At 40.8% G+C, this 13,644-nt stretch overlaps 1 protein-coding gene across 2 annotated transcripts in view; it reads right to left on the minus strand.

The window, feature by feature from the left end:
* Positions 1–13,644, minus strand: part of GK5 (glycerol kinase 5) — a 66,847-nt gene that overhangs the window by 41,551 nt on the left and 11,652 nt on the right. Inside the window, exon 3 of one of the 2 annotated variants that reach the window (XM_070576255.1) lies at positions 12,582–12,657. The exons of the other annotated variant lie outside the window; for it this stretch is intronic. Coding sequence (XP_070432356.1) covers positions 12,582–12,657 — 76 coding nt within the window. The remainder of the gene's footprint in view (positions 1–12,581; positions 12,658–13,644) is intronic. 2 annotated transcript variants of the gene reach the window in all.

Genomic DNA, 13,644 nt, shown 5'->3' on the forward strand with positions numbered 1-13,644 from the left:
CCACTATTTTCAAATACTTGGGTTGTTTCCACCTTTTTGCTATTTTGAACAACGCTGCAATAAACATTGCTGCACAACTATCTATTTGAATGCCTGTTTTCAGTTCCTTTGGGTATATACCTGGGATCAGAATTGCTAGGTCATACGGTAATTCTATGTTTAATTTTTGAGAACTACCAAACTGTTTTCCACAGTGGCTGCACCATTTTACATTCCTACAACCAGTATACAAGAGTTCTAATTTTTCCACATGCTCACTAACACTTGTTATTTTCCATTTTTTAAATTATAGCCATCCTGGTGGGAGCAAAGTGATATCTCATTGGGGTTTTGACTTCCATTTCCCCAATGACTAATGATATTGAGCATCTTTTCATGTGCTTATTGAGCATTTGTATATTACTCAAGTCCTTTGACCGTTTATGAAATGGGTTATTCGGCTTTTTTGTTCTTGAGTTGTAGGAATTCTTTATATATTCTGCATATTAATTTTTTATCAAATACATAGTTTGCAAATATTTTCTCCCATATTATTAGTTTTCTTTTCACTCTCTTAAGAGTGTCCTTTTTTCAACTGTTTTACACCTTTTTTAAGGGGAATCAGAGCATGCAGCTACATCATGAACAAGTTACTTCTTTTTCCTTTAGTGATCCAAACGGTCGCTATTATCATTAGTACAAATCAGGCAAGTGATTCTCCTATTGTTTTAGTCCTCAATCTTAGATGAAATTACAAACCAAAGGTACCAAGACACACACCTTCCTTCCACATTACACGCCAGTCAGTTTTCAGAAGTCTAACTGCAGACTTGAGATATCGATGACTGCAAATCTTTTCAGACACATTTTTAAAATGCAAATTGTACATTATGCCAAAATAATGTCAACATGGCTTTATTTCTTATTATTTATGATTAACTTTTAAGGCAATTTCTCTACCTTGAAGAGTTCCAATAGTCAAGAAAATTAAGGAAAAATTAGTCATCATAGATGAAAATATCTTATTAGTGTTCTTCGATGCACAAGTTTTTTATTTTGATGAAGTCCAATTTATCTACTTGTTTCTTTTATGCTTTTGATGCCATTTTAAAGAATCACGGCATTGAGGCCTGCACAGGTCCCACCTTGTCTGTGGTTTGGGCTTGCTATGTGCCTCATAAAGTGAAGCAGATTTGTCTTCTGGAAAGACAAAGTTGTCTTCTTCTCTGAAAAATCCTCCTACATAGTCGGCTTTGGCATCTTCTAGGAATAGGAGGGTAGGGGTTGAAGCCTCATAAGTCTGGGTTTTCAGCTGAGGTAGAGAGAGGACAGTGGTTATAACCAGAAAGTCCAGGGTGGGGTGTCATTACCTCCAGAAGTCGTCACTGTTAACCCAGTCTGGGCTTCAAGACACTCATAGAAGTGGATTCCTTAATAATAAAATAATACAGCTTCAAAAAAGAGGAAATCATTGCCAAATCCTTGGTCATGGAGGTTTCCCTCTATGTTTTCTTCTAAGAGTTTTATAGTTTTATCTTTTAAATTTAGTCTTCACTTTATTTTTTAATTTTTGTATAGGTCTATGGTAAGGGTCCAACTTCATTCTTTTGCATGCAGCTATCCACTTTTCCCAGCTTCATTTCTTGAAAAGACTGTTCTTTTCCCACTGCCTGGTCTTGGCACTGTTGTCGAGAATCAGTTGACCACTGCATTAGTTTCCTTGGGCTACCATATCAAAGTACTACAAATTAAATAGCTTAAAACAATAGCAATTTATTGTCTCACACAGTTCTGGAGGCTAGAAGTCCAAAATCAAGGTGTTGGCAAGGCCATATTCCCTCAGAAACTGGAAGAATCCTTGCTTCGTCCTAGCTTCCGGGGGTTTGCAGTAATCTGTGGCATTCCTCAGCTCACAGATGCATCACTGCCATCCTCCGTCTTCAGAAGGCCTTCTCCCTGCGCCTGTCTTTACGTGGCCGTCTTCATATGAGGACATCAGTCACAGTGGATTAGGAGCTCACCCTACTGCATTATAACCTCATCTTAACTTAACTAATGTATCTGCAATTAACCTATTTCCAAAGGTCACGTTTTGAGGTTATGCAGTTGCTTCCATGGGTTATTTCCTCCAAATCTCCCTCACTCTTTAAGTGTGAGATTACTGAGTCAAAGGGTAAGACAATTTTCTAGCTCCTCAAATGTGGCCAAACCTGCAACATCTGATGTTATAATCAAGATTGCATACTGATTATTTTAATACTTCTAATGCTGCACAGTCACATGCCTTCCCAGTGAGGACGCCGGCTCCACATGGTGCACGGGGAGTGTCTGCAGCATCAATTTTACTTGATAAGCATTTGGAGACACTAATTTTATATGAAAATAAACATGAATATATTATAGAAATTGACAGTAATGCATGAGTGAAACACTTTTTTGCCATAATCTCACCCACACAGATTTTTCTTTTTGTTAGTTTAATATATAAAAATGCACCTTGCTTTAATAGCTTGTGAGGCTGAACACTGAGAGGTGCTATTTACAGGAAAAGATAGAGTAATTAAGAGTGTTGAACGTGGTTATAAGGAAAGGTCATGAATTCTGAGTTGTATAGTTTTAAATTACACTATTTATAAAGTGTAATTTTATACATTAATATACAATTTTAGTTTTTAACAAATTAATTCATTAAACATTCCTTAAGTCATGACTAATTCCTTACGTCAGTTAGATGTTTAAAACTTTTATTTCTTTGAAAATAGATATGGTAACTCCAGAAATCTGATTTCCCCATTCCTCAGGGATTGCTGATGTTTCCTTGTTGGAGGCTGGAGCTGCCAGTGTGTGACTTTTCCAAACTATTTTTGCAAAGTGTGTATTCCTTGTGTGTGGTTACTCAAGTTTCTGAAACCTCTGTTCTGTTATCTCTGTGATCAGCTAGTGATCTGACAAAGATTTTCCTAAACGTCTGACTCCAAAAAAAACCAGACTACTGGCCCTGTAAATCTCCCAGTAGATGCTGCTTAAGGCCGAGAGGGCCGAGAGGGCCAGAACGTAGGTCAGCATCTGTGTCAGGCCTGTGGGCACTGCCAAACTCACCACAGCATACTAAGCCCAAACTTTAGCAGGACAAGGTCCGCACCCCGTGCCCTGGCACTAGCCACCCACTCCAGGAACGTGGGCTGTTTTCCCCACACCCGCAGCAGGGCTGAGGAATGCAGGACGGCAGCCAGTTTGCACACATTCTCTCCTCCTAAGCACAGCAGCCTCTGTCTTCACCCAGCACTCCCCTAGTTGTTATAAGGACTGATTGGATTCCAAGAGCTCTGAAATAGTTTATTCCAGTCTCTCCTTCCAACTCCACAGTTGCTCTGGTGGAGGGACCAAACTGTACAGCTTCCTACTCCACTGTTTTACATGATGTCACTCTTTACCCCTGACTTTCAAGTTAACTACCTTTTCAACATCTAACCTACAATCAATCTTTCTTCTCTCTCCACTTTCAACGCCAGAACCATTGAGATGAGTTGGAGAAAAGTCACACAGCCTTATGAATTGGTACAATCCATGTTTATGGGATACAACCTTGTCAATGCTCTCGAATCACTTAAAATGATAAAAGTCTTTCTCCTGTCCCTCATTAGTTTCCTCTCCATTCCCCACAAGTGGCACATCCAAATTTTCACCAGATTTTGAGAGAAATTTTCAAGAAATTGAGAAGTCCTTAGGCCATCAATGGCTTCCTACCTCTTAAAGAATGACCTTCCTCAACTCCCCACTCCTCCACCAGCTATCCCTACAGCCACCAAGAATCTCTCTCAGTTCAGAGGAAAATCTTTCCCTCTCCAAGTCTAAGGCTGGCATCTCCACCTGTACCCTCTGCATCCACGTCTTCCTGTCTCTTCCATCACTTCATCAAATAGATCTACAACTCTCTTCCCTAACATGCTTAAATCCCCCCATTTTTGAAGCAGAACCATAAACATCTCTCTTGACCCAGTACGTATCCCCCCACCTTAGCTAAGCCCCCTCAATGTTTCATTACCTCCCATTACCTCAACCAAATACAATTCAAATGCAATTTAGATCCCCAATCATTCATGAAAATTACATTCACTATGGTCACCAAAGTCTTCTTAATTCCCAGATTTATAAGGTCTTTTCCAATGACTTGACCGTTCTGCCTTGTTGGCTCCAGGCGATCACTTCCTCCTTCCTAAAACTGTCACTTCCCTAAGCTTCGGCAACCTTGCTCTACTGTTTCTCCTCTCACCTCTCCAAGCACATCTTCCTGGTTTTCTTTGCAGATTTTTCTTCCCTTGACCACCAGTTAAATGCTGGTGTTTGGTGAGGATTGCATCCTTGGCCTCTTCTCTTTTTAACTAGTTACTCTCTGAAAAATCTGACCCACATTCATGAATACAGTCACCACAGAACCGCTCACCAATCCACATCTCTAGGGCCAGTCTCTCACTTAAGTTCCATTCCCTCAAAAAGAGCTGCCTCCCCATAGATCAATGGAACAGAACTAAAAGCCCAGAAATAAAACCGCACATCTACAGACAGCTAATCTTCGACAAAGGCTCGAGGAACATACAATGGAAAAGAGACACTCTCTTCAGTAAACGTTGTTGGGAAAGCTGGACAGCCACATGCAAAAGAATGAAAGTAGACCATTATATTACGCCATACACAAAAATAAACTCAAAATGGATCAAAGACTTAAGATAAGTCCTGAAACCATAAAACTCCTGGAAGATGATATAGGTAGTACACTCTTCGACACTGAACTTAAAAGGCTCTTTCAAATACCATGTCTTCTCAGACAAAGGAAACAAAAGAAAAAATAAACAAATGGGACCTCATCAGACTAAAGAGCTTCTGCAAGGCAAAAGAAACTAGGAACAAAACAAAAACAAAACAAAAAAGACAACCCACCCATTGGGAGAAAATATTTGCAAATCATATATCCTACAGGGGGTTAATCTCCATAATGTATAAAGAACTCGTACAACTGAACAACAACAAACAGCCCAATCAAAAAATGGACAGAGGATATGAACAGACATTTTTCCAAAGAAGATATACAGTTGGCCACTAAACACATGAAAAGATATTCAACTCACACAACTGAACAACAAGGAAACAAACGACCCAATCAAAAAATGGGCAGAGGATATGAACAGACATTTTTCCAAAGATATACAGATAGCCAATGAACACATGAAAAGATGTTCAACACCACTAATCATCAGGGAAATGCAAATCAAAACTATACTAAGATATCACCTTATGCCTGTTAAAATGGCTACAATCACTAAGACTAAAAATAACAAATGTTGGAGAGGGTGTGGAAAAAAGGGAACCCTCATACACTGCTGGTGGGAATGCAAACTAGTGCAGCCACCATGGAAAACAGTATGGAGATGCCTCAAAAAACTAAAAATAGAACTACCATACAACCCAGCTATCTCACTACTGGGTATCTACCCAAACAACTTGAAATCAACAATTCAAAGTAACAGACGTACCCCTATGTTCACTGCAGCACTATTCACAACAGCCAAGGCGTGGAAGCAACCCAAGTGCCCATTGACCGATGACTGGACAAAGATGATGTGGTATACATATAATACTACTCAGCCATAAAAAAAGACAAAATTGTCTTATTTGCAACAACATGGAAGGACCTAGAAGGAATTATGCTAAGTGAACTAAGCCAAACTGAGAAAGACAAATTCCAGGTGATTTCACTCATACGTGGAATGTAAACAAACACATGGACAAAGAAAAGAGTTCAGTGGTTACCAGGGGAAGGGGGAGGGCGAGTGGGCACAGGGGGTGAAGGGAGCACTTACGTGGTGACAGACATGAAATAATGTACAACTGAAATTTCACAATGAGGTAAAGTATTATGCACTCAATAAAAAAAATACAGAAAAAAATAAGAGCAGCCTCCCACACATCTCCCAGATTGCCCCACACCATCTTGAATGCAACACATCCACCCACACCTGCTGCGGCCCCTCCTCCAGCGGGCCACACCTGAGCAACCGTACCCTTCAGCTGCCTCAGCCTAAAACTGGCGGGGAGGGGCCATCCTAAGTCCTCAAAGTGATTCCTTAGCACTCCTGGAGCTTGTATTCTAAGGGGAGGTGAGAAACAAGTGAGTCAATAAAAAATGTCATTTAATGATTATTCTGTGAAACCACGGTGAAGGAACAGAGTAACTGGGGGTGGGTTTCTTTAGATGAGGTCAGAGACCTGAATAAGCAACAGCCTCCAAAGAGACTGCTCAGGCTTAGTCTCATTCCCCTCAAAGCCACCGTCCACCGGGCTTCAAGAACATTCTTTCTAAAATGTAAGTTTGGTCACACTTACTCTCCTGCTTAACAGCTTTTGATAGTTGCCCATTGCTTACATGAGCAAACTCCTCACCACAAAGACGGCCTTTCCTGGTCTGGGACCCTGCCTTCCTCTCTAGGTTCATCTCAATCACTCAGAGATATGAGAGCCTACTATGTGCCAGGCCCTGTCCTAGGTGTGAAGGACCCAGGGAGAACAAGGCAGGCAAAAATCCCAACACTAAGGGAACTTCTTCTGTGGGAGAGGTGTAATAAACAAATACGCAAATAAGTAAATACAATTTTTAGACAGTGACAAGGGATATGAAGAAAAGAAAAGGGTAAAGTGACAGGTAAATAAAATGGTCAGGGAAGGTCTCTTACAAGCAATGATCTGTGAGATGGGGTCCAAATGACAGAAGGAGGTACAGTCCTGGGTAAGAGAGCTGTGGGGAGAGGGAGCAGCGTGCAAGGCAGGAACCAGCAGGAAATGTTCAAGAAACAGAGCAGCCAGTGAGGCTGGAGCACAGGACAGCAGGCGGGCAGTGGGAGATGAGGTCAGAGTCTGGAAGGAGCGGGAACACTTGGGCGTGCTGCTTCCCTACTTCACCCCTTGAATTCCAAAGTCCTTCTCATGCTGCACACACACCACATTCTGGCACCTCCTGCCAGGGATTTGCTCTTCCCACTGAGGAAACGCCTACTCTGGCTTCAAGACTGAGGCAAGTGCCTCTGTGAGACCTTCCCTAAGTCCCCTTTTAGGCTCTTCAGCCTCCTCCTCCAGCTCCCAATAAGTATAAAGCACTTCACAGGGCAGACGTCTATGAGATTGCCCCTGACCATCTGTGCCTCCCACTGGGCCCTGAGCCTCTGGAGAGCAGAGTCTATACGCTTTCAGGTTCTCATCACCCAGCCCAGATACCAAAGAGGTATTTGATAAAGGAATAAATGCTGCCCCACCAATGAGGACTGTCAGGATGTATTTGATAGAAATGGAATCTATTGATAGATGATTATTTGGAGCCATTCTATGATGTTCCCACAAAGATGACATCACCTAACAAAGCATTTCTCAGAATATAACACCATCGTCAGGTGACACATGACTATACTTTATCTCTGTCAACAAGAAAAGGAGAAATGGAGGAGAAACATGACTGGCAAGATTGTGAATGAATTGCCTTAAATCTCTCTAACACATTATATCATTCTGTGGCTCTTAATGTATTTTGTGTCATAAGTAACTAATAAGAACTATCGGGGCTGGCCCCGTGGCCGAGTGGTTAAGTTCGCGCGCTCCGCAGCAGGCGGCCCAGTGTTTCGTCGGTTCGAATCCTGGGCGCGGACATGGCACTGCTCGTCAGACCACGCTGAGGCAGCGTCCCACATGCCACAACTAGAGGAACCCACAACGAAGAATACACAACTATGTACCGGGGGGCTTTGGGGAGAAAAAGGAAAAAATAAAAAAAATAAAAAAAAAAAGAACTATTAACATAAGTATCAAGTATTACAATAAAAGATAAATTTGGTGTGGGGACTCAAGAGTAATTTATGTGCTAGTATTATGAGACTAAATTCCTTGACGGCGGTATTTTTATTCATCTTTACATTCAGTTCAGCAACCAGCACGGTGCCTTACTCCCCACAAGCCCCAAACGGTCACTGAGTGCATCCCAGTTCAAGTGACTCATGGTTTATGTTACTAATTGGCACACACCCTGATCTGAGGTTAGTTGGCAGAAATGTCCCTGACGGAAACAATCACTGAAGAAACGAAACAGCTCGTGATTTTTCAGAACAAGAATAATTTAAAACAACCAAAATGGAGACGATATCATTTAGAGTTACTTCAGAAAATAGGCTAAACACAACCACTGATTAAATATAGTACTGAAAAAAATGTTAACTTGAAGAATATGAAGAAAACTCAAAGACTGAAAAAAGCTAATAAAAATCAAGTTCCCTGACATTTGAATGTGAAGAGGAACAAAGAGAAAAAACAAAAGGAAAGTTCAAAGTTTTAGACTTCCTGACAGCAATTCTAAGGAAAATAATGTTTTATGGCCATGACAACAGAAATGCACTACCGACACAGGCGAGAAAGCGATGAGCTGGGAAGAGGAGGCACTGGCTGGGGCTGGAGTGAACAAGAGATTGTTCCACAGGGTCCAGTGTGTCTCTCTTTCTCTCAAAATGAGCAAGAAGTACCTCCTGCTGGCTCAGAGAGGTGCCCACTCCTGTGCTGTTCTCAGCTGTTTGCTGGGGAGCTTGTAGAAACTGCCAGCATTATATGCTCTGGGCTCACCAGGGCCTACGGAGCAGAATAAGGCTCCATTATTTTAAGGTAAAAAAAAAAGTAGAAAGTATCGTGTGTTTTGGAAAAAAAAAAAAACAAACCAGCATTTCAGTTTCTGCAAGCAAAGAGTGTTTCCAAAACTCATGAAAGAACACAAACATTTTTTAAAAAGACAACCAGGAAGAAAACTCATAATTCACTGTTTTAGGAAGCAATCTTATCCCTCTACAATAACAGCAACACCAGTAAAGGAAGGGACTATCTTGGAATCAGACTCTTCTCTTTTCTCCTAAAAGTGAGGAATGCCACATAAAAACTTCGCTTCACATAAAAATGCTGTTTGGGGAATTTCATCTAGCAGTGATGTGTAGGCTGGACCAAAGGGGTTTGCTAATAGAGGCAGGTAGGAGAATATATACACACATGCTTGAATTCAATGAGGTTACTGCAACAGTTCCAGGCATGCAGCCATCACGGCCTGAGCCGGGAAGGTGACAGAAGAAATGGAAAACCTTAGTTAACTTGAAATACTTCTGCAGTTAAGCAGGCTAGACTTGACTTCCCTTCATAAAACAGGAAACCAGAGCAACGGGCTTCATGTCAATGGGACTTTCCACTGTCATCTTTGAAAAAAGCTCTGAGATTGGACAAAACAATTATTGCTTTCTTCCTCAGATTCTATTTCCTGATAGCCTTTCATGCTCTCTCTCTCTTATAATTATGGTTATCTGTATGTATACAAAATTGTACATTATTTATGGGTTAATATAAGTTAAAAATAAATAAGCTATTGCATTCCACCTGCTCTGTGAACCTCATCAGCATTAGTTTGTTTGTTTTTTATTGAAAAATATCTAATTATTTTCAAAAAGAGCCCTCCACACAAGACACTGGAATATCCACAGCCATGACATATTTTCCTGTTGTGCCCGTGGATATAACAGCAGCAAATTCTTGGAGGAAAGCAAATTACAGTGGGTCAAGGGGGTAATATACGAGTTCTCTCTAAAGTTATCTTAGCACAAGAAAAGATATTTCCTCAAGTCACCACCATGTAACACATTCTAAATTGGGAAATCAAGAGGATTCCTCCCACAAAGGAAAAAGGGATCAGAATTCAGAGTCCCTGATTGTGGGTTAATTCTGTCTTAACTATTGCATTATTGCATATGTAATAAAATCTCAAGGCATCTATTATATATGTCATTAATTTAAAAATACTTGTGTAAGTCTGAAGGACACTTAAGGAGACACGATGACTAAATGCAATGTGGTATCCTAGACAGCATCCTGGAATAGAAAAGAGAGATTAGGGGAAAACAAATGGAATACAAATAAAGAATCGAGTTTAGTTAATAATGACGTACTAGTGTTGGTTTCTCAGTTGTGACAAAGGTACCACGGTAATGTAAGCTGCCAAGAGGGGAACCTGGCTGTGGGGTATATGACAACTGTCTGTATTATCTTTGCAACTTTTCTGTAAATCCAAAACTATTCTGAAATAAAAAGTTTATTTAAAAAAACCCTTTGCTTTCTAAGACTTTGACCTTCCTGTCATGAATGACCTGGTATCTGGGTTCTGAGGGAAGCAATCTCTGTGGCCAATGACATAATCTCCAAATCCAGCCAAACATGACACTTCCCATCAGCTGTCCCCCTAGGAACACTCTCCTGCCTCCACTTCCACACCATCCACTCCCCACATTCATCTTGGTCCCATTTTGCCAGCTTTTTGCTCTCTGACTCCCTTTAAATTTGGGGGGAAAAACCTCATTGTCCAAATCCTAAACCTTCTTCTCGTCTCTCTATATAATCTCTACCAGAGAACACATCTACTTTCCAAGACCGTGTCTACGTCAATGTTCTCAGCTGGGGGCACTTCTGCTCTCCAGGGGACATCTGGCAAAGCTGGAGACACTTTCAGTTGTTACAACTCAGGGGGTGGAGTGCTGCTAGTATGCAGTGTGTAGGGGCCAGCGAGCTGCTAAACATCCTACAATGCCTAGGACAGCCCCCAACAACAAAAAGTGATCTGGCCCAAAATGTCAACAGTGCCACTGTTTAGAAACACTGATCTAGGGGCCGGCCTGGTGGCGCAGCAGTTAAGTTCGCGTGCTCCGCTTCAGCAACCCGGAGTTCGCCGGTTCGGATCCCAGGTGTGGACCTATGCACCACTTGCCAAGCCATGCTGTGGCAGGCATCCACATATAAAAAAAAAAGTAAACATTCTTCTTTTTTTAAGATTTTATTTTTCCTTTTTCTCCGCAAAGACCCCAGTACACAGCTGTGCACCTTTAGTTGTCAGTTCCTCTAGTTACAGCATGTGGGACGCTGCCCCAGCATGGCTTGACAAGCAGTGCCATGTCTGCACTCAGGATTCGAACCAGTGAAACCCTGGGCTGCTGAAGCACAGCGTGAGAACTTAACCACTCAGGCACAGGGCCAGCCCCGAAAGTAAACATTCTTTAAAAAAAAAAAAGAAACATTGATCTACAAAGATTTCTTTAATTCATTTATTCCTTCAACTGACAAATGTATTACCTACTTAAGACTTGTTGTGGGGCTGGCCCTGTGGCCGAGTGGTTAAGTTCACACGCTCGGCTGCAGGCGACCCAGTGTTTCATCAGTTTGAACCCTGGGCATGGACATGGCACTGCTCATCAAACCACGGTGAGGCGGCGTCCCACATGCGACAACTAGAAGAATCCATAACTAAGAATACACAACTATGTACTGGGGGGGCTTTGGGGAGAAAAAGGAAAAAAAAAAAAAGACTTGGTGTGCCCAAGGCACTGGGTGGGGGCTTGGGGGGGCCGCAGGAGGACTACAGATGCCGGCATCGACCTAAGATGCATGATGCCCTGAAAGAAAGAGTACCTATCTGGAGGAAACAGCCTCAGTCTAACCAGACCACCAATGTTCCAACCACCTGTGGGCTATCTCCACACTCACAGGTGCAAAACCAAACACCCTATCAGGTTCTCTTTGACCCACCCCATCACCACCTAACTCGCTCCTCCTCCTACATTCTCAGGAATTTCTATCATATTCTCCCAAACATCAAGGCCAGAAATACCAGTAAATTTAAACTTCTTCCTCTTCCCTAATACTGAATTAAAGACCAAGTCCTTGTGAATTCACCAGAATTACATTTCTTAGACTTAACCCCACACTCTGTGCCCCGACTTTTCTTCCCCACTGCCCCAAGCTCAAGATGCCCTTTGGAGTCTGGTGCTTTCTAACAGACATATTTTACAGTGTTTTTGTTGCTGTTTTTAAAGCAAGAAACACATGTTGAAGGCAATATGGGGGAAAGAGCATGAGCTTTAGGAATAAAAAGATAACTCGGAATCTTCGCTCCATTTATTAACTGAGTGACCCTAAGCAACTTACTTATTTCTCTGAGCCTCAGGTTCTTTCTCTGTAAAAAGAGACATAATACCCAAAGAACAGGTTTGTTTGTACGGATAATGGTAACTGAAGTATCAAAGGTATTCACTATATGGGAGCTATTATGACATTATAACTGTTTAGTGTATACACAATTCATATGCTGTATGTATTTAAATATTACATTTGGAGTAGACTGAAAATATAAACTATAACCAAAATATTGTGTTTCTGAAATGTTAGGTTCCCTGATTCTTTTTAGGTTTAAGTTAATTTTTTAGATCTTCAGTCCATGCTTATTTGAAAAGCTAACTCACCAAAAGAAAGGAATGAAGAATATTAATGACAGCAACAGACGTTTTATTGTTACTGTTTTATGTAAGCCAAGCCCAAATGACAGGCAGGCAGCATACTTTAACAACCCAGAAAGGAGGCCCACTTTCATCCCTCTTACCCAAGCAAAACTGTTCTTAATTCACACATTTAAAACTCCCCAAACAGATTTCACAGCAGTGTATTCACTGTGGTATGAACCCAACAACAGAGTGCTTATCACACAATGCACTTACTTGTCCCACGTAATAAAAGTTGCTCTCTGTGTTGAAATGCCAAGACCAACAATTTGATTCATCTCTATTCCTGCAGCTAAAAATAAAGATAGATAAAAACACAGGTTTAAAAGCCAGTGAAGTTTTTCTTTATAATATTACACTATGGAAAAGAAATCGTTTAATATAATCTTGAAGAAAAATATCTGGGTTTAGCATTTTAATAACACAATTGGGGCTAATAAATAAAGCATTACTAAGATGATTTTGTAGTAGTTTTTTACTTAAAGGGAAAAAAGGTCATAGTCTAACAGTAACAAAATGGCCTTACTGCTTTAAATGTTAGAAAGAAACAAACACTACTCAAAGTAAGCCATATAGTATTTTCTTCCCGATAATACTAAAAGACTGGATCTTAATTTAAGTAATGGTCAACCATAACAGAAGCTGGTTGATGGCAGTCAAGGAAAATTGCCAGGGAAAGTAGCACAATTATTGAATCTCAGATCTTATTTTCCACACAAACATGCTAGCATGCAAATAGAAACATGGATTTTTTTGATGCAGATTTCTTGAAATATAGCAATCCAAGTGTTTTTTGTGATATTCTTTTAAAAAGCAATTTATCCCACAGGGCAAATTAATGACAACTTCAACTTGAGCACTGAGGAAGACACATCGGCCCGTGTGCAGTACTCCTTCCAAAAATATTTAACCTGAATCTAATCATGGGTAAATAATCAGACAACCCCAATTGAGGGACAGTCTCCTAAACTGGTCTGTACTTTTGAAAACTGTCGATGTCACAAAGAATATGCTCTAGATCAAAGGAAACTAAACAGACTCACTGCTAAATGCAACGCCTCATCTTGGGCTGGATTGTGGATTGAAACAAAAGTTATTAATAACTGAGATAAGAGGGGAACATTGAAGTCTAAGTACTAGAAAATACTACTGTATTAATGTTAAATTTCTTGTGTGATAACTGCATTGTGCTTATTATAGGAGAATACTCCTTTTCTTTGAGATAATGCTGAAGTACTGGAGTAATGTTATTATGCTACAACCAACCCTCAAACGTGTA

This window comes from Equus przewalskii, chromosome 15 (genome assembly GCF_037783145.1).
Source record: "Equus przewalskii isolate Varuska chromosome 15, EquPr2, whole genome shotgun sequence".
Classification (NCBI taxonomy): Eukaryota; Metazoa; Chordata; class Mammalia; order Perissodactyla; family Equidae; genus Equus; species Equus przewalskii.